At 41.4% G+C, this 22531-nt stretch overlaps 1 protein-coding gene across 3 annotated transcripts in view; it reads right to left on the minus strand.

The window, feature by feature from the left end:
* AHR (aryl hydrocarbon receptor) overlaps positions 1–22531 on the minus strand; it is a 215662-nt gene that overhangs the window by 61088 nt on the left and 132043 nt on the right. For all 3 annotated transcript variants that reach the window (XM_068236000.1, XM_068235999.1, XM_068235998.1), the window contains one exon: positions 5686–5792. In XM_068236000.1, the coding sequence (XP_068092101.1) occupies positions 5686–5792 (107 nt within the window). The remainder of the gene's footprint in view (positions 1–5685; positions 5793–22531) is intronic.

Consider the following 22531-nt stretch of genomic DNA (forward strand, 5'->3'; position numbering starts at 1 on the left):
AGCAGATAAAAACAGACTGTTCTATTCACTATGGTGGCAGTGGGCACTACCTGCATGAAGTTTGTATGTTCTCCCAGTGTCTGTGTGGGTTTCCTCCAGACACTCTGGTTTCCTCCCACATCCCAATGTACTTTGTACAGCGCTGCGAAAGATGTCGGTGCTATATAAATACTATATAATAATAACTGTTCCGATTAGAGAGCGTGGTGTACAGGAGACACCAATGTCGTTGGCATCTTTAAAAAAAGAAGGGGAAGACGAGCATGCTTAGGAGTCGCCCTGTAATAAAGTTTTACGAAGAATTCCTAGTGGGGGAAGTAAAGGGAGTCTCACGACTCTTGTTCAATATATACTACAAGCAAAGAAACCGGCTCTCCACAATGTATATACAGATCAATATCTGCAAAAATTATTATTTAGTATTTATAAAGCCCCAACATCTTACGCAGCACTGTACAGAGTATATATAGCGTAGTCACTTAACTGTCCCTCAGAGGGACTCACAATCTAATCACAAAATTTGCCCAGATCACAATACAAACAGTCTTTATTGAAGGAATGAGTTTAAAGAGAAACCGTGACCAAGAATTGAACTTCATCCCAGTCAATAGCTAATACCCCCTTTCCCATGAGAAATCTATTCCTTTTCTCAAACGGATCATCAGGTGGCTTTGTATGGCTGATATTGTGGTGAAACCCCTCCTACAGTGTGATGTCAGGACCATGGTTCTGACATCACACTGTGGGAGCCTTGTTGCATTGTGGGAAATAACAGCTGTTTCCAACTGCCAAAAAAGCAAGCAGCATCTCCTTCTACTGACATCACCTGCCAGCTGTAAATATGCCACCATGTGATAAATGTCAAAATGTAAATCAGGGAGAGGAAAGCTTTTACAATGGGCAAACAGTGACTAAATCATTTATACATAATTATAGTAAAAATGAAGCCCTTTTTTTAATTACGTTAAACATTTAATTACATTTCACTGGAGTTCCTCTTTAAAACTAAAAACAAGGCTTGGCCATCATACCTCCTCAAAAGTGGGAAGTACATATAACAACAGTGTGGCATTTTTGTTGTTATATGTACTTGCCACTTTTGAGGAGGTATGATGGCCAAGCCTTGTTTTTAGTTGTTTTAAACGCATTCCGTCAAAGACTATGTTTGTACTGCGATCTGAGCCAATTTTTGTGATTTCTGCAGATATTGATCTGTATATACATTATGTGGGGAGCCCATTTCTTTGATTGTAGTAAACGTCGCTGGCATCCTCTTCAGAGACCAGGATGGGTGCATCTCCCTCACATGACTTCTATTGTTCTGCATGGAAAAGAGGCTTTTGCAGCGTGGTGCTGTTCCTGTGTGTCTGTACAGTGATTGCTCCACAACTGACAACTGAAGCATACCTGTGAAGATTGTTTCAGGTGATAAAGACTGAAAGCGTGTTCTGGGTTTACATAAGCAATTAACCTAAATTCTATTGTGGCTTATTTAAAGGCAAAAAAAAAATATTGAAATTTCCATATGCCAATGACTCAAAAAACTATTTTTTACTATGATTCAACTATCTGTCTCTCATAACAATTGAAGAGAGTAGAACAACACCACTTGTTCCTAAAGCCCATTGTTAAAAGTGCAATATTCAGTTCTGCACTCAATCAAGCTTTACGTTGACAAAACTAACAGCCTCCTGCAGTCTCCACCTAAAAAGCATCTCTTGCATTTTCTCCTTCCTTACTCAACATGAAGTTAATTTGCTTGGGTATGCCCACATAATAGCTTGACTTGACTAAAGCAACACTTTTCTCTGCAGTGGCTCCACTAATGTCAATCCTAAAGAAATAACATCCACCTCTCCTCTCACTTTACTGATGCTATCCTTCTCCATCAGTCCATTCAATGGCTGTCTATCACACAAAGGATCAAATACAAGATTCAGGATTATGCAAATTATATCAATTATTCTAACGTATTTCCAAATACCATTATACACCAAGCTCAAATCTTTCCAATAGAAACAGACTGCAGTAAAACTCTAAAAAAAAAGGAGACGATAAAGACAAAAGAGATACCGAGAGCCCAATATAGTGTAGTATGCAAAACAAGGGGTTGGAAATGAAAAGTATATAATGTATATACTCACAAACGTGGGTTACCGCCTAGGTAACCACTGTATAGGCAGGTGAGGAGCTTAGACCTGTCTTCACTCAGGATTAAAAGTCGCTCTCTGTAGATAAGGAAAAATGGGGATCAACCCCTCCACTCGTGGTGGATATTGATAATGTAAGAGTGAACAGAGGTGCCAGCAGGATAAAAGGTTCTAAAAGGCTTAAAATCCCTCAGGAGGTGGTGATGGACTCGCCTCCCCGAAGCAGACAAGATACCGTCAGTTTTATGACAACAGGTTTATTAATATACTCCAAAACAAACAGTGCAACGCGTTTCACGGGTATGTTTCCGCTTTCTCAGGCAATAAACAGATAGGAGTACACAGTATAGTCTCAAGGTCACAAATAGCGCCTCGGAAACTGACAGTATCTTGTCTGCTTCGGGGAGGCGAGTCCACCACCACCTCCTGCCGGATTTTAAGCCTTTTAGAACCTTTTATCCTGCTGGCGCCTTTGTTCACTCTTACATTATCTAAAAAAGGAGGTTCTAACTAGGGACAGGTCATTGAGATGCAAGTAATTCCAAATTGATTCAGAAAAATGCAAATTCTGTACGGACATTTATGCAGATTGAAATCCAATGCCACCAAGGTGAAATTTCAATTTATTAATTTTGAAGCAGAATACATTTGCTTAATCCTGCATCAATTATTTGCATCTCATTGAGCATCCCTAGTTCTAACCCTTTTCAACACTGATTTCAGGTGATCTTTTTTGGCAGACCTTTAAGGCCTCTTTTCCACAGGCAGTTGAACTGTGTGCTCAGAAAGCAGTTATCAAGCAGCAGTGAGCAGTTACCAGGTAGCAGCAAGCAGCTTTGAATTTGAGAGGCATTTCACTGCCTATCCACTGCCCGTGGAAAGAGGCCTCACCGATAAACCTCTTTCAGGGCTTGTGTGCTCAAGCACCATGACTATATGGGTTTATATACTTTTTATCCCAACAAAAGAAAAAATATTATACTGAGGATTACAATGGTCATGCATTAGGTTTATATATACACATCTTTCTTTCCAAACACAAAGTAGCAATGATGGTGCCCTTGAATCAAGCAAATTCACCAAAAACAAAGCCACTTTCTCCTCTTTCTTATACAGTGGCCTTAATTCAATAAACTTTTCTCTTTCTCACAGGAAATATTCTCTTACCTACCTACAGTACTAAGTACATTTTAAAGCTTTAGCAGTAAAAAGTAGTAAAAAGTAGAGAAAGAAGAAAAAAAAATATTAAAGGTGAAACAGAAACCAAGGATTTAACTTCATCCCAATCAGTAGCCGATACCCCATTCGAACAATAAATCTCTAACCTTTCTCATATAGATCCCTCAGGGAGGTCTGTGTGGCTGATACTGTGGTGAAACCCCTCCCACAGTGTGATGTCATGACCATGGTCCTGACAGTTTGCCATCTGTGAACCTTGTTGCACTGTGCGAAATAACGGCTTTTTTTAACTTCCAAGCAAGCGATCGCTCCCTCTGTGCATAGAACGCTCAGTAACATTCTGCAGAACTCAACATGTCACCACCAGTGATATATTCCAGAATGTAAAACAGGGAGAGGAAAGATTTTAAAATGGGCTAACAATAGCTAAGTAATCTACTGTATAAATGAATACTGTAAAAAAAAATAAGCAATTTTATTCATTATGTTATTTTCACTAGTTATTCTTTAAATTATAATTATTTTGGGACAACTTATGCACTTGAGCACTTCTTTGCTAGCTGGGGCCTTAAAGATATTACATTTAAAAGGTTTGAAAACATCTCCTGTGAGGGAACTCAGGAGAAAAGTTAACGGAAGGAAGCCCTATGTGTATAAATATAGAAAGAGCAAGAGTGAGAAGAAGAAAGAACTTTGTCAGCCAAATGCAAGTATGGTTCTGAGACATCCTACTGCTCTCCACCCAAAAATGTTAGATGGTGTTATCCATTAAAGATGTAATTTCTCCATTCTGTTTTGCATGCAATTAAAATGCTTTAAGTGACTCATTTACTGCAAAACTATTGGAAACTCTGAGGTTGCTGGAAAACTTTTTTCTTCCATTCAATGGTAAAATGTCACCGTTAGGTGTAAACTATACTACAATACACATAACAGATGGCTCTGATCGGTACTGTATTCTAATGAGATACAAATGACCACAAAAACAGTTGACTATAATTTTGGATCAGGCAAAATAACTAAAAAAGCCCAAGCTTGACAGTTTTCCTGTGTGAGAAGACGTAACCTTTATTGCTGAATTACTCTACTAATTACTTTCAGAACAAACATTATGTTCCAAGCGCTGGAATACTAAACAGGGCAAAGCATAACAACATAAATGGGCAGCACGGTGGCGTAGTGGTTAGCGCTCTCGCCTTGCAGCGATGGGTCCCCAGTTCCATTCCCAGCCAGGTCACCATCTGCAAGGAGTTTGTAAGTTCTCCTCGTGTCTGCGTTGGTTTCCTCCGGGCACTCTGCTTTCCTCCCACATCCCCAAAACATTCGGATACAATACTTAGATTCTCCCTAAATTGGCCCTAGACTAGGACACCTGCACTACACAATACATACATAGACATATGACTATGGTAGGGACTAGATTGTGAGCCCCTCTGAGGGACAGTAATTGACAAGACAGTATACTCTCTACAACGCTGCGTAATATGTCGGCGCTATATTAATACTTCAATAAATAAATGGCGTGAACGTATTGGTTTTCTTGTGTTCTGGTGAGGTTTTCTGTTGGGTATAGACTAAGTGTGTGTACACACATAATGTTTGTCATCTGTAGCTGTGAGGAGGAGACACAGCAAAGAACAAATTGACTTCCAGTCAGAGAACAGAAGGGACTCTACTGCAAATTGTCACTTCAAGTAAATTGGAGACAAATATACTGTAAGATGAGTTTTACTTACATGGGGCTTCTCCACTGTGCTGCCGTCAGCCCCATTAAAGGCTACTGCGCATGCACAGTCCTGGCCATGCACCTTCTTGACTGTGCTCCCGTAGCAGTCAGTTAAGACTTGTAACTGCGCATGTGCAGAATGCCTGTGAGCACTGGAGTGCAATCAAGGAGGCACATGACTCATCTTGGTCTGGTTTTTAAGAGGGCTAAGAGCAGCACAACAGAGGGAACTAGGAGGACACTGAGGGACCCAAGACTACAGGGGGGCTGCAAGAAGCCCTAAGTAAAACTCAACTTTTTCCTTCCTCTTTGGTTTATTTTAAAGATCCAATATGCTGGACCATTAAGCGCCCTGAGGGACACCCGTACACAAGCTAGATTCTTGGCCGAGAGAGCCATAACCAGCGACCTCAGCTGAGAACAATCTAGCATGTGTACAAGGATGGGGAGGTATGACAAATGGTAACGTTCCCTGCTGGGCACAGATAAAGACTTTGGTAAAGGCTGTGTTTATACTTCTAGATAATAGGGTAGTGTCCGTAATTAATGGAGAATAATTTGCATTAACTTGGAAACATTTGCATCACATGCTTACTGATAAAATTATAATCTTGTAAATTTCAAACTTGCCTGTAACAAAAGCTCTCCTTCCAATGAGCGTAGATCTTCCCCTGATTGAACTGCTCTTCGATTGTCATTGATTCCGTTGCCATCTGCCTTTGAACCTTGTAGTGCAACTGTAAGATAAACAGAGAAATTGCAATAAGCAAAAATGTGATTAGGTCATTGAAGTATCGTATTGTGCTACATAACCTACAATAGGTATTTGCCAATTATCCCATTTCATATGCAGTAGGGCTGAACGATAAATTAATTTAAACCGAAATTGCAATCACCAAGATCACGATTTTGGAATAGTCAAAGCAGCAATTTCCACTATTAAGTCATTTACGCATGGGGGAGGTTTGAAGAAGCAGCTTAAAACGTTGGTATGTCATACATGGTAGGTATGTCCAAAGCGTTGGACATATCTTCCGCACGAGTCCAATGCGGTGCGTCCTCTATCACCATCTGCCGGCTCTTGTGCATGGCATACTTCCTGGTTCCTGTATGTCACATGACATGCAGGAAGTATGCCGTGCATTATAGCCTGCAGGAGGCAAAGCGGATAGACACGCATCGCTGGACTCGTGCTTGAAGGTATGTGCAGCACTGCCGCAGCAGAGACAGAGCGGGCACAGAGGAGACACAGAGGGGAACAAAGCTTGATTTGAAGGAAATCGGGAATAGATATCGTGATTTTGGACAGAACTCGCTCGATTCAATTTTTACCTAAAACTGTTCAGGCCTAATATGCAGTCATAAACCTAACTGCAGGCAAACGCACACAATGGGGTCTGGTTTAACAAAACCAGTGCGCGAGAAAGATGGTACAAAATCAGGGCAAACGCCCAGAACATGGATTTTAAATGGTGCTTCTGCGCAACTGCTCCACTTTCTTAGGCCTGGAACCCACTAGAAGCGCTTTTCTGAGTGCTTGTGATGTAAAAAGCTCTTCCTAATGTAATGCTATGGGTGTGATCCCACTTGAGGGATGCGATTTTCGGAAAATTCCCCATAGCATTGCATTAGCAAGAGCTTTACAATATCACAAGTGCTTAGAAAAGAGCTGCTAGTGGGTTCCAGGCCTTACAATGGTTTTCAGAATCTGCCCCAATTTCATATACTGTATCATTAAAGTGTGTTTGTGACAAAATGAAGGTGTTTCAAACAATTGTACAGTCAAGGGAATAGACATAAAAAAAAAAAACTTTGGCAGGTACTGTAAAAACATATCTACTATCATGTGCCTATACAGTTATGTATTGTACCTGCAGTTAGAAATAGTGTACACCAGTGTTCCCCAGGCACACATGTGGCTCTGAATACAATGTGCAGTGTGTAGCCTGTGATTGTGAGCAGGTGAATCGTGTAACTATGGCTCTCTGCTGCTTGTGTGGTTCATGAGCTGATACTGAGGACATCTTCTGCAAACCAACTAACTCAAAACTTTCTCAAAAACCTCATTTTAAGGCTAAAACAATCTAAAAATATGGTGCAGTTTACCCAATACCACATCCTTCCTCTGCCGAAACAAATTCATTTTACTGGTTTGAAGCAGAACTAAAGTGATAAAAGCAGCCAGTTTAGAGTAAAATCATAGTAGTAACCATCGATTAAGTCCTGTGTTTTAAAATGACAACTTTGCACACATTGGGCCGGTCAAATTCACTTTTTACAAAAAGTTTTCTCCTAGGAGATACATTTTAATTGCAGAGTGCAAACGTTATTTTAAACAGAAAGATGGTTCAAAATACTGTTTACTTGCCATCACTTACTCTCTGGTATTGAACTACCAAATCTTTCAATCTCTCCCCCCCCCCCCCCCCCCAATATTTTATGAAGTTGCTCATTTAGGGCTTATTCACACAAGGGATTTTGACCATTTTAAAAATCGCATTAAAATCGCACCTGCAATGGTACTCTATGTGAGCGTTCTCACATGAGCGATGCGCTTTCTACCCAATCGCAAACACGGGTTCTGCACCATTTTCTCAGCATTTGTATTTCAATAGAAAAGTTAAGAAAATCGCTAAGAAATTTAAAAAGATTTAAAAAGTGATTTTCCGAGCGCTTTCATGAATAAAAATATTGTACTTACTAATTTCTGGGGCAAAGAATTTATTACCTGACTGACGTCAAGAAGTGAAAAAAAACATTGCTACACAAAAGTGCTTAGAAAATCACTTTCAGAATCACTTAATAGATCGCTCAGCGCTTGCGATAATGCTGGCGATTTATAATGTGAACAGAGCCTTAAAGCCCTTTCATGACAAACGTTGCATACATTTTTCGGTTTTATCTGTTTGGTCTATATATGGTGGTATAAAATGCACTTATCCCATTTAGTGCCAAACACAAATCTACACCATTTTCTTTAAAATATTTTTAAGCAACATGATAAAGAGGATTCTGTTCTCTCCAAGCATTAGATGTCACTGCTAAAAAACAGGACATGAGCTCTTTTAGTGCCCGTTTCCACTAGAGCGAATCTGCATGCGTTTCCTGCATGCAGATTCTCTCAACCAATACAAGTGGATGGCACCGTTTCCACTTGTCAGGAATTCTGTGCGGCTCGCTATGCAGAAAAAATCTGCACAGCAGAGGCGTAAGAATTTGCACGCCGCACACCCGCACGTGAATCGTCGGTCATGTAACTAAATAGGAAAACCGCAAGCACTTGAGTCTTGCGGTTTTCCCGGCGTTTCCACGTGGGATTTCGTTTAAAAACCCTTGCCAGCGTTGACATGGTTAAAATCGCAAACGATTCCGCGTGAAAATCCGCATGGAAACGTCAACGAATCCGCAACCGTATGCGGATTCGTTGACACATTTTCCGCGACCAAATCGCGCCACACAAGTGGAAACGTACCCTTATTGTAAATGGGTCTTCCATCTCATGGCTACATGGAGTAGATAAGAGCCTGTCAACCAGAACCAGATCATCCACAAGGCAATTCTAGGCAGTTGCCTGGGGCCTGGAGAGTCTAGGGGCTCTGGATGCTAGCCACCACCAAATCTTACTAAAAATGCAAGGTGACCATCAGCGGTGTGCAAAAACTGCTATCTTGCCTAGGGCCCCATTTCATTTTAATCCTTTTCTGTTGTCAATCCATACCATGCACGGATGACGACCAATCCCGAAAAAGGCTGCATACATATGTTGGATTGGGGTGGCTCTGTAAAATGTATTAGCTATAGGCTCACTATACACCAGCGGTTCTGGATGTGTGCCTTGCTTTCAAGGTCATAAAGAAATTATTAGAATATTCGGAAGTGATGCATCATGAGAAACCACGGTTGCTCACTTACAGCTGAATTATCGCAAACACCGTCTGTTTTAAGAAGGCAAAATTACATGTCAGCAAAGTTGCCAGCTGCTGCAGGTTCACAATAGGGGGGGGGGTAAAAGCCCTTATATATAAGCTGCTGTTTTATTGGCCTATAAAATAGAACCCAAGTTGATTAGGTCTGAAGTTTGTAGAATTATTTTGCTGCAAAAATCCCATATTCAGCAAGCAGTTTCTATGCAAACAGAATTTACATAAAACTATGAAATTTAGACAACCCCCAAAAATGCATCTTCTAATGACCAACTAATCAGTGGATTTCTGAGTACTTTTTATTTTGTTTTCATGAATAGTCCTCATCTTTGTGAGAGTTACAGCACAGCAGTATCGAACTCATCATTATGGATATCTGTCTTTATTCCACTTGCATAATTGTTGTTTCCCAGAGCTTCTAAAAGCAGTAAGAAATCTATTCATGGGATCGCATGAATGGTGAGAAACTTCTCAATGCACAAGGTTCAGGGCTGACTCATAACTTGTAGATCAGCAAAACCAATGGGTATAATTGTCCATGGACCACGTTTCTCAAAGAGGGGTCATGTAGCATGCAATTATTAGATTACGTGGCTATTTCCAGAACAAGAATGAACTATGAATCGAAAAGATAAAAGTGATTTTTTTGGCTTCCCTTACAAGCATGAATGCATGCATTTAAGTCAATGGAAAACTTCACTGCATCTTTTAATTTGATAAAAGCAACTTCAGGGCTGGTTCAGACAGACGTTTGGAGGTGTTGCGTTCATTGGCGTCGCGGTGGCAATGCGTTCGGGCTTTCACCAGCGTTCGGATGTGGTCACGTTTTTTCTTCCCCTAGGGGGACATTACCCGTCGTGGTTAACCGCCCCTGGAAGCAACATGTAGCTTCCAGGGGCTCCTTGAATGCCAGTGAAAATCGGGACCCGAACGCCGCGTTCGTGTAAACGCGCGTGAAAGCTTGGTACAAACGCTCCCATTCACTTGAATGGGAGCGTTTAACGCCAAGCCCTAAACGCTGGCAGTAAACGCTCCACAAGCGTCCGTCTGAACCAGCCCTAAACCGCAAAAGTCCAGGCCACTACAGAAACCAGTTGCGGTAGTAAATGCAGTCCATTTCTAGATACAGTTTGATATATATCACCTAGTGACTTAATCAGCAGTTTTCTTAAGTTTTGTTTGTGTCAAAAAATAAAAATGTAAAAATATAGATAAGTGACCTTACGCAGCAACACAGCATAAAAGGCTAACAACATGGTCTGTGAATGGGAAAGCTGTTGCTGTTTGGCTCAATATTTTGTGAAGGTGGGCAGGGCACAGACAGTTTTTCAAGAAGGCTGTTGCTTCCAAGCTCTGCAAGTCTGTGATAGAGCACATCATTTTCATGTGTCTCTTGCTATTAGTGGAGCTTTAAAGGGAACCTTAAAGGGGTTCTCTAGTATGTTTAAAAAAAGTTAAAACTGACACTTACCTGGGGCTTCTATCGGCCCGCTGTAGCTGTAATGTCCCATGCCCTCCTCTTCCGATGCTACATTCCCCCACCACCGGTAACCTGCTAATTATTCGTCTAACTAGCCGAATAGTACTGCGGCTGCGCGGCCGTGTGCGTGCTTGCTCCCGCGTGCGTCATCGGTAGCTTACTGCGCAGGCGCAGTACAAGAAAACTTCGTACTGCGCAGTAAGCTTCCAATGACGGTGGAGCGGGCATGTGCGTGGCCACCGCCGTGCAGCCGCAGTTCTATTTGTCTAGTTAGACGAATAATTACCAGGTTACCCGCGGCGGGGAACGGAGCATCGGAGGAGGACGGCGCGAGACATTACAGCTGCAGGGGGCCAATAGAAGCCCCAGGTACAGTGGTTTGCAAAAGTATTCGGCCCCCTTGAAGTTTTCCACATTTTGTCACATTACTGCCACAAACATGAATCAATGTTATTGGAATTTCACGTGAAAGACCAACACAGAGTGGTGTACACGTGAGAAGTGGAACGAAAACCATACATGTTTCCAAACATTTTTTACAAATCAATAACTGCAAAGTGGGGTGTGCGTAATTATTCAGCCCCCTTTGGTCTGAGTGCAGTCAGTTGTCCATAGACATTGCCTGATGAGTGCTAATGGCTAAATAGAGTGCACCTGTGTGTAATCTAATGTCAATACAAATACAGCTGCTCTGTGACGACCTCAGAGGTTGTCTAAGATAATATTGGGAGCAACAACACCATGAAGTCCAAAGAACCCACCAGACAAGTCAGGGATAAAGTTATTGAGAAATTTAAAGCAGGCTTAGGATACAAAAAGATTTCCAAAGCCTTGAACATCCCACGGAGCACTGTTCAAACGATCATTCAGAAATGGAAGGAGTATGGCACAACTGTAAACCTACCAAGACAAGGCCGTCCACCTAAACTCACAGGCCGAACAAGGAGAGTGCTTATTAGTAATGCAGTCAAGAGGCCCATGGTGACTCTGGACGAACTGCAGAGATCTACAGCTCAGGTGGGGGAATCTGTGCATAGGACTACTGTTAGTCATGCACTGCACAAAAATGGCCTTTATGGAAGAGTGGCAAGAAGAAAGCCATTGTTAACAGAAAAGCATAAGAAGTCCCATTTGCAATTTGCCACAAGCCATGTGGGGGACACAGCAAACATGTGGAAGAAGGTGCTCTGGTCAAATGAGACCAAAACTGAACTTTTTGGCCAAAATGCAAAACACTATGTGTGGCGGAAAACTAACACTGCACATCACTCTGAACACACCACCCCCACTGTCAAATATGGTGGTGGCAGCACCATGCTCTGGGGGTGCCTCTCTTCAGCAGGGACAGGGAAGCTGGTCAGAGTTGATGGGAAGATGGATGGAGCCAAATACAGGGCAATCTTGGAAGAAAACCTCTTGGACACTGCAAAAGACTTGAGACTGGGGCGGAGGTTCACCTGCCAGCAGGACAACGACCCTAAACATAAAGCCAGGGCAACAATAGAATGGTTTAAAACAAAACATATCCATGTGTTAGAATGGCCTAGTCAAAGTCCAGATCTAAATCTAATTGAAAATCTGTGGCAAGATCTGAAAACTGCTGTTCACAAACGCGGTCCATCTAATCTGACTGAGCTGGAGCTGTTTTGCAAAGAAGAATGGGCAAGGATTTCAGTCTCTAGATGTGCAAAGCTGGTAGAGACATATTCTAAAAGACTGGCAGCTGTAACTGCAGCAAAAGGTGGCTCTACAAAGTATTGACTCAGGGGGCTGAATAATTATGCACACACCACTTTGCAGTTATTGATTTGTAAGAAATGTTTGGAATCATGTATGTATAAAATTGAATCATGTTTGTGGCAGTAATGTGACAAAATGTGGAAAACTTCAAGGGGGCCGAATACTTTTGCAAGCCACTGTAAGTGTCAATTTTAGCTTTTTTAAACATAACAGAGAATCCCTTTAACTGAAAGTGATGTGGATGTTTCCTTTTAAACAATCCCAGTTGCCTGCCAGTCCTGCTGATCTCTTTGGTTGCAGTAGTGGCTGAATCACACACCTGAAACAAGCATGCAGCTAATCCAGTCTAACTTAAGTCAGAGCACCTGATCTACATGCTTGTTGAGGGGCTGTAGCGAAAGGTATTAAGAGACACAGGATCAGCAGGAGAGTCAGGCAACTGGTATTATTTTACAAGGAAACATGCATATCCTTCTGAGTTTAGGTTTAGATTTTTCTCCCTCCCTCCACACCAAACATTGGGGTATATAAACTAGACCCCAGTAAACGTAACATGCAAGCAGTAACTTGTACAACAATTATGTTGTCTGTTACACAAGCAACATAGGCATTTCATATGTAACAAGTTATGCAGAGTAGATAAAGCACTGTAAGCTGAACATGCGATGCCTGCACACGTTAAATTTAGCAGGAGTTTAGCGGTTATGCACTATAGTGTCCTGGCCAATTAAAAAAAACTATAGGCATAAACACCATGTGCACGTAAAATGGCCAAGATAGGTATTAAAGCTGTATGGATTTCCATATTTAGTTTTGAATTCATTTGTATTGATTACGCAGAAACCTGCGCACACATTCTAATAACTGTACGTTTATTAGAAAAATACTAACATAAAAAAAAACTTAATGGACCTCAGTGTTCTCCCCAGATTTTTTTTCCAGCCGGGGGGCATAAAAAAGTAGCCGGGTGGGTCGAGATGAAAATGCAGGGCAAATCTGCTTACAGCATAGGAGGTGGTGAGGAGGTAAGCCGATGACAGCCGGGTGGTCACCAAATCTAGCCGGGTGGAGCACCCGGCTAAAAGAGCCTGGGGAGAACGCTGGACCTCTGTCTCAAAAATCTTAAAATGTAAAATATATGTAAACATATATACAAATAAGAAGGACGTTTCTTCCAGAGTAAAATGAGCTATAAATATCACTTACAGTAAGTATTAGAAATCTGACATTACCGACAGGATTGGGCTAGTCCATTTCTCCATGGGAGATTCTCAGCATGGTTTTTATAAAGCCATTCTCTGAAAAAGATTTATACAAAGATGCTGGCCAGCCTCCCTGCTTTCTGTACACGTTTTTTTGGCAGTTGGACAGAGTAACTGCTAATAAGCACTTTTGAAAAACAAAGAAAACCCTGAGATCCCCCCTACCCATGAGGAGATGGGCTAGTCCAAAACCTGTCAATTCTGGCAGATTTCTACTACTTACTAAAAGTGACAGCAACATAGGAGAAAAGTAATTTATGGCTCATTTTACTCTGGAAGAAACACACTTATTTGTATAAGTTTACATATATTTTAAATTCTAAGATTTTCACAACAGGAGGTCCTTTGAGCCTTTTATTTCCTACAGCTACAGGCTGAACCTGTAACACCAGAAAGAAGATATTCTGTTTTGGCAGGGCAAAGACAATTGGGACTTTTATTGTTCTCTATATCCAGCACAAAGGCATATACTAGACAGTAAAGTATGTTTTGTTTAATATAAGTTAAAGCAGAACTCTAGCTCCTGGCATCAGCTTGCTTTTGAATAGGTTTTATTTTGTTTCCAGCTAATAACATCAATCATAAAATATAGAAAATGGAGTTACTTTGACACTGACAGCTGAAACATTGCAGGAGAGAGACAGAGAAGGCACAGCAGACTCTTAATACTGTTGTATCAACACCATAAATTATTTAAGGCTTTTGGGAATAAGTGCAACCCACTAAGTTTCCAACATCAGATTTCACTCCGGAGGGCTGTAGTGCATGAAATGATTGAGCAAACAAGTCAAATTTTAGGTATTATAAAAATATTAAATCCACGCCCAACCCCCGTGATCATATAAATACATATTATATACACACACAGGCATACCTAGAATTTGTTGGACCCCTCCAGCAAAACCCTGCCAGCCCCCAGCAAGTTTGCAGAATTGCCCTGTGTGCACATATTCCCACTTTCCCATGTGACCTGCATCAGGAGTCGCAAAGAGATAGGCTGCACGGGTCGTGGCTACACAGAGAGTAGCGAGGACCTGTTCTGCTTCTGGATGCAGATGAAGCAGATAAAGCATGACACTCCACTGCTGCTACTCTGCACCTTGAAACTGTGTGTGTGTGTGTGTGTGTGTGTGTGTGTGTGTGTGTGTGTGTGTGTGTGTGTGTGTGTGTGTGTGTGTGTGTGTGTGTGTGTGTGTGTGTGTGTGTGTGTGTGTGTGTGTGTGTGTGTGTGTGTGTGTGTGTGTGAACCAAACCACCACCCAAGGCCTGAGTGCACACTACACTGATTAAGCCGCCACCCCAATGCAAACATCACAGCTACTCCACTCAATAGTGCCAGCATCCATTGTTCTCTACTACACCCTACTCGATCAAATTTCTGATACTTTTGCGTATCTGGGTTTACCAATATACATAAAAGTTACTCTTCATTGTCTCCAAGGCCTTCTCCATGTGTCCACACTTGTCTTCTAAAGGTGGGGGTACCGTGTCAAATAAAAAAGGTCAGCCCCTCACTCTAGTATTGTGAAAGGGAGAGAGGGCAGAACCATCATTCTTCCTCCCAAAGCAGAAAGCATTATGGGAAGGGGGCATAGTCAGGACGAAGGTCTTTAAAGAGTAACTGTCAGGCTGCAAAAGCTAATTTAAACCTCTATTCTCCCGTGTTAAACAGTTTAGAAGGAAGCCAAAAAGGCAATACTGAAGTTAAAAATCTCTCTTACTTTTGATGTGTGCTGAACAGCAAGGCTGGTAGACCCAAGCTCTTAAAAGGACGAGAGGCCGCATACCATACTGCAAAGCATTCTGGGGCTGCTTTTCCCCACCTTGGGTCCTCCCCTCGGCTGCTAGTGAGAAGTTACAGGCTCATGTTACAACAACGTGTAACTCACAGCACTGAAAAATCTCCGGGCAGAGTATACTGCATGAGTCCGCTATTGTTCCTAGCCACATGGCTAATTAATATTCACTGCACAGTAGTGTTGTCTTTTTTCTGAGTGGAATCATCAGGAAGCAGGGAGGACATGACGACATATTTGGCTTCATAGGAGACAGACAAACATGGAACCTGCCATGAGCTGTCAGGAGCATCATTCTCTGCAAATACTATATAAAAATTCTGTGAAATCCAAACGTGGACAGTGAAATACATATGTAACGTAAGTACAGCCAATCTTTTACTGATATATGTGTTTTTTTTCTCTGAGACCTTATACCTAACAGCTCCTCTTTAAGTGTGTGTTAGTACGGAGTTTGAGGATAATATACTAATGTGGCAATGTTGGGGGTGGGTATATTAGTTACCTTAAAATTCCTGGAATTTTGCATTGACTGCACATTTTGAATTAAAAATTATTCTGGCTAAAACTCTACTAGGAGGTTTAACTTCCTGCTTACAAACTGGAGCTTTCAAATTGAAACCTGACTACAAACTGTATTGCTACCGTTTCTACATACTTTACTAACATGGCTTAACTTCAATTTCAATAATCTCAGTAGATGAATAGAGGCTTTCATGATGCAAATCTCATGAGATCATAATAACCCAGGACAGATATATTTCCTATATTTAAAATATTTCAATTATGTTCTCCCAAGAAAAATATACATTGCTCAACCACTATATAGCTGTTTCCACTTCTACTCAACTTTCACGAGAACACATCTTTCCAAATAAGACAGCAGTCTAAGTGGGCAGATGCTAACTTGTCATTGCTGAAAGTCCCATGCTACAGAGAATAAAAAGGTGGCCACACATCGTACAATTTTTAAAATATCTTTTTAATTCAAGAATTGCACTAAATTTTTCTGACTGATTGTAACATTTAAAAAAATGTGACCAATTCCCCAATTATAAAAAAAATTATTGAAAACTGAAAAAAATGGTTTAGATCTAAACATCAAGAAAAGGACACCCACACACCATTCAATTTTCATTAAAATTGTGATCAGAAACACTCCCAATGTTTTTATTGAAGAAAATTTGAAATTTTATCAGATTTCTTGAACGAATAAAAATCAATTTCTCTATACAACCAATTGTTTTTATCGCATTGGATCATTTTATTGTAACATGTGTGGCCACCTTAAAGAGAATCTGTATTGTTAAAATCGCACAAAAGTAAACATACCAGTGCGTTAGGGGACATCTATTCCCCTCTGTCACAATTTCGCCGCTCCCCGCCGCATTAAAAGTAGTCAAAAACAGTTTTAAAAAGTTGGTTTATAAACAAACAAAATGGCCACCAAAACAGGAAGTAGGTTGATGTACAGTATGTCCACACATAGAAAATACATCCATACACAAGCAGGCTGTATACAGCTTTCCTTTTGAATCTAAAGAGATCATTTGTGTGTTTACCTTCTTCCCCCTGAAGAGTGACAGGCTGATTGTTTCTTCCTGCAGACAGCTCAGCCCGGCATCTAATTCCTCAGTAATGTATCTGACAGCCCAGCCAGCTCCTTTCACAGCCTAAGAGGAGGATTTATACAGCTTGTAAAAGCAGGTCTCTTCTCTCACTGATAAGAGAGCAGAGACACTGCCTAATCTAAATAACACACATGGGAGTGTGCATAGAGGGGGCCTGGAGGGGGGGGGGGGCACGTGCATAACAGATCAACAACACTGAAGAGTTGGCAGCCTTCCAGACACATGGCGACAAATCCGACAGGAGAGAGATAAGTTGATTTATTACAGAGATGGCGATAGTAGAAAGTGCTGCAGTAAGCCAGAGCACATTAGAATAGGTTTAGGAACTTGTAGGATAGTAGAAAAAAGGACGACATTTTTGTTACAGAGTCTCTTTAAAGCGGTATTGTCACCATAAAAATCAAATTTCAACAGCAACTGGTCTGAGTGTATTAAGTGATACAGATGCTAAGCCTGCATTAAAAAAATTCAAAATGTTTTCTGCTGTTAGGATTTGGAGTTATCACATACTTAAAGGCCCATACACACGTCGGATTTCCGCGAACGACGGGTCGTTTGAACGTTCCGTCGTTCGCCCGCTAAATCGGGCGTGTGTACAGACTATCGTTCGCCTGATAAGAGTGAGTTTGAGCGATCCGCCGGGCGGATCGCTCAAAGCATTGCATGCTGGGGGTTCTTTTTATCTATAATATATTCCTCCTCTTCCCTTTATTTCCTTGCCAGCTGCTTATCTGAAACCTAATCCCCTAATCACTTGTGTTTACAAGCAAGGCTAAGGTGACTCAGAGATTGGAGGAGACAAGAAAAAAAGCAAAGGGCAGAAATGACATCACGATTTAGCCTTAACTGTGGGCAAAAGACATGGCCCCCACCACTAACAGAATTCTCATCATTTACTAGATAACGTTTACTGAAATCAAAACGTGGACAGTACAATACATGTGTTATGAAAGTAGATCAAGTATTTATCTACTTATATATGTGTTTTTTTTTCCTGGCATAGTATGGCTGATCCTACTGCTTTAAGGATAGGTTCATGCTTGTCATCTACCTAGAATGGACCACAACAGACTTGTTGATGGATCTTATGTAAAGCAGAGGATCCATTCTGTCCATTCCATCCTACAGGACACACCGGATGGAATCTGACATGTCAGATAGCTAATACCTTCCTTTAATCCGCTATTGATCTTTTCACTCAATTATGGTCAAACTTCCAATTGGTCTCAGTTTAACGATTGAAAGGGTAATTCATCGGGAGAACTAGTGCACTATTTACGAGCAGGTGATGGAGAACAGCAGTAGTGAATCAATTTTCACCAAGCTCTATACTGTATCGAGTAGTACAAATCCAGCAGGGAATAGGTTGGATTGATCAAGGGGCGCAAAGTGGTAAATTGACGGATAGTAGCTCTTGAATTGTGATCAAGAAATAGTCAACCATTGTCAAGGTTGAAGTGCTGTCAACTGATGAATAGCGGACTTCCTAGAACATTACATTAATATGCACACATCACACAGACAAAGTTTTGAATTGTATCAAGTTGTTGTGCATGTGGAAAAACTGAATAAAAACATGTAAAACTTTTCCTTGCTGTATGTTTCTATTACTTTTCAACTCACTTCAATGGCCTGAGGAGAAAGAACTGCGGTAAATGGAACCTAAGCTGGGTGTAAACATAATGCAAATATTCCAAAACAAGGACATAAAATCAGGTTCCTGTGTCAATAAATAGAAAACCTCCCAGGTGTGTTTCAATGTGTATTTCCAGGTGAAGTTTTAGATAAGGTATGCACAGTGCTCTGAAAAGGCAAAGTAAACATTCACATACACTGTGAGAACTGGAGACACTCTGCAGACAGAATGGGTTAAAGGTTGCTCTGTTGTACTCTGAAGGAATCCATTTCCTGTAATGTAACCTATGTGCAGTAAAAATACAACTACACAGCTATCAAGGTAAACTTACATTTCCGAGTTCCGATTTTAACTCTGCACATTTTCTCTTAGCCCAGCAAAAGATTTAAAATACATGACAGATATTTCCTCCAGCTCTGCAATTCATATTTCCTCTGGCTCACTAATGAGATGACAAGAAGATGGCTGGACTCATTGTACGCAAGCAAAAACGGACACAATCACTCAATGAGCATTTTTAAATACTTAATAAATCCATTCTGAATACCATGTCATTTCAGTCTAAGTGTATCCTGAGGCAAACATCACAATTATTCTGCAGACAGTGTTTGTGTATGCAATGCAAAGTACACATATGCTACTCTTAGCAATACAGCAAGAAAACAGTTTAGGCGGCCATACACTTATAGATGGCCACCAGATCAGACATCAGATAGAACCCAATCTGATCAGAGAGGGATCTATTGGCTGCCAACACACTGTACACAGATTGTAAATAGATTTCAAGATTTCAGCATGAAATCTATTAAAAATCTGTGTAGCCGCCACATGCCTGGCCACCCACCAAGGTCTCCAGTCAGAGTCGAGCGCTGATCGTGGCTGCGAGCAGACTACGCATGACGCCATACGCATGCGAAGGCGCTCACAGGGAATGGTGGGCACCAGGACATGTGATAGTATATTGACACCCCCCCCCCCGCATTTTTCTGTTTTTTAATCACATCTGATATCCTTTAAATATTTAATGCATAGGCCTTTTCCCATGCAGCCCCTGGTCTAAGGAACGCACTTCCACAATCAGTGTGAGAGGCCCCACCTCTGCACAGCTTTAAAGAGAACCCGAGGCGGGGTTCTACCATCGCAATCCATATACAGAGGCTGGGTCTGTCTATAGAGCCCAGCCTCTGTTGCTAGTTAGTTCCCTCCAAAGCCCCACTGCGCGCTGTCAGACCTCATAAAACACAGCCGCGCTACGCGGCTGTGTTTACCTCACTACTGTCAGTCTCGGCTGCTCCCCCGCCTCCTGAATTGCTCCGGTCCCTGCCCGCGTCCCTACCCTCCAATCAGCGGCGAGGGAAGGGACGTGGGCGGGGACCGGAGCAATTCAGGAGGCGGGGGAGCGGCGTGACTGACATTAGTGAGATAAACACAGCCGGCTGCGACACGCTGCGTGTCGCCAGCGCGGCTGTGTTTTATGGGGTCTGACAGCGTGCAGGGGGGGCTTTGAAGGAAACTAACTAGCAAAAGAGGCTGGGCTCTATAGACAGACCCAGCCTCTGTATATGGATTGCGATGGAAGAACCCCGCCTCAGGTTCTCTTTAAGAAAAGGTTAAAAACATCTCTTTTCCTGAGCTTTGAGACTGCAGGGTCACAGCACTTTGAGTCCCTAGGGAGAAAGCACCATAAAAATACTATTATGTAGTGTTTGTGGTTTTTCAGTAGCAACATCAAGAAGAAATCTTTCAACATGCATAGCAGGCCTTGTCTGATCACAAGCAGTGTTGTCTATGTATGAAATCCACCATCTTAGGGCCCCGACATACTTGCACCTTAGGTCATCCTTGATGGTTTGAGGTTTTAGGCAATTTTGCCATGCGCGTACAGGGGTCTCAATACATTAAAACCCTAAGGCTTGCTAGCAGCTTGTACTGGTCTATGGAGCGGGATAGGGGGAAATATAAGTGTCAGATGAGCAAACTGCAAGTGTGGCACAAGGAATAGAAAACTGTCATGACAAATATTAGGAAAATTATTTTTTCACTAAATGCTCACACATTCTCTCTCTTGCTCTCTATGCACACATAACTAAATTTTAGGCTCCTGTTAAAGTTGATGTTCCTCTAACTTGAAGTTGGATGAGCTACCACAACGTTTACCTGCAACCTTCATAAGTTACATAGAAAGTAAAGTCAACAGTTTCCAGTAAACTACACAAGGGCCAATATTTACTTTTGTTTAATGAACAACAAACCAATTTAATGCTTAGATTTCTTCTAATGAATTCTTCTGCAAACGTTGAGAATTTCAATAACCGAGTGTTCAACTGAATGTCAAGCGATCAGACAAGCTGTTAAACGGAACCTGAAGTGAGAGGTACAGTATATGGAAGCTTCCCCATTTACTTCCTTTTAAGCAATACCGGTTACCTGGCTATCCTGACGATCAGTTGCCTTTAATACTTTAGCCATTCACCCCAAACAAGCATGATGCAGATGAGGCGTTTCTGGCATTGTAAGCTCTGACAAGATTAGCTGCATGCTTATTTCTGGTGTTATTCAGACACTATTGCAGCCAAACCAATCAGCAGGGCTTTCAGGCAACTGGTATCGTTTAAAAGGAGACAAATATGGCAGCTTCCATATACGTCTTGCTTCAGGTCCCCTTTAAATATCAACTGATCGTATGCTGTATATGTCATACTGAAAGTATGTATGAGTGATCAGTCTACTTTGGAAACACAAAGGACTTTTGTTATATGACCACAGGTAGTTACTGAGAAAGAAAAGACTGAAAGGAAAACCAACTGCAAGTGAGTGCATGGATTTGGCATTTCCAACCAAAAGGCTTCCAATCAACACATGAATAAGAAGGGTCAAGCTGTACATGATATCCTGGAGACCCAACAGTTTACTGGAGGTTTAAAGTCTCATACCAGAGAGAAGGAACTTGGCTAAGACGGTCATTCTGCAAGGTCCCACCCAAAAATCTGGCACATCCATATCTGCCTATATTATTTAGCTTGTTACATATCCCATCCATCCAGCTGTAGTCAAAAAGCATTTCTGCACAATACTTGTACCAAGATGAGATCTTACCTCATCGATACAGCTGCACCAATAATCATTTAGTGTGTGTAGGCATGTCCTTTGCTACATTATAAAGATTTATGCATACTGCTTAAACTTCTAAAAAGAATAGAAACCCACATTTTGGCTGACATATTTAGGGGACTACTACATTAAGTCAAACCAAGCAGTTTCCTGAGCAAAATTCTGTTTTTCATGCAATTACGGACACCGACAATAGTCATCCATTACTGGATAGTACATGAAAAACTACTTGCATTCAAGCTTTTTTTGTTTAACAAAATTCTTCTTTTGTAGCGGTGACTGACTTTAAGCAATCCCGTAATTTCAAGACTGGGCACATTTTAAAAACGAACAAAAAAAAACTAAAAGAAAAAACCATAATACAAAAACTAAAGTTCTGCACAGATATCTAAACAACTTTTGGAGGGGAGAGATCTGGCACAGGGGGCTTATGGAGTTGAACACAGGGACTCTCCATATAGGAAAGGGATTATTGGCTAGGTACATGCAGTGTGCTTCCAGTTGAACCCAAAGCTCTACAGCAGAGCTCCTCAAACCTGTCTTCAAGGCCCACCAACAGTACATGTTTTGCAGGGAACCACAAACATTCACAATTGCGTTAGTGTCCAAGCAGAGCTGATTACCTACCTCTGTGGATTTCCACAAAACATGCACTGTTGGTGGGCCTTGAGGACAAGGTTGGGGAAAACTGCTACAGGATAGGCACTCGACACACTTATAGTGGTAGCATTAGTACAGTATACTGAAATACTGTAGATGAGAAAAAAAAAAGCACACTGGATTACTAAATAACGTATCAGGCTTCACCTGTACCCAAATGCTAAGTAGTGTTTACATTTGTAAAAATTATATAGGTAAACTGTAGGCACTCACTTATGATTAGACAGCTTTATGATA

The sequence above is a fragment of the Hyperolius riggenbachi genome, chromosome 5 (genome assembly GCF_040937935.1).
Source record: "Hyperolius riggenbachi isolate aHypRig1 chromosome 5, aHypRig1.pri, whole genome shotgun sequence".
Taxonomy (NCBI): domain Eukaryota; kingdom Metazoa; phylum Chordata; class Amphibia; order Anura; family Hyperoliidae; genus Hyperolius; species Hyperolius riggenbachi.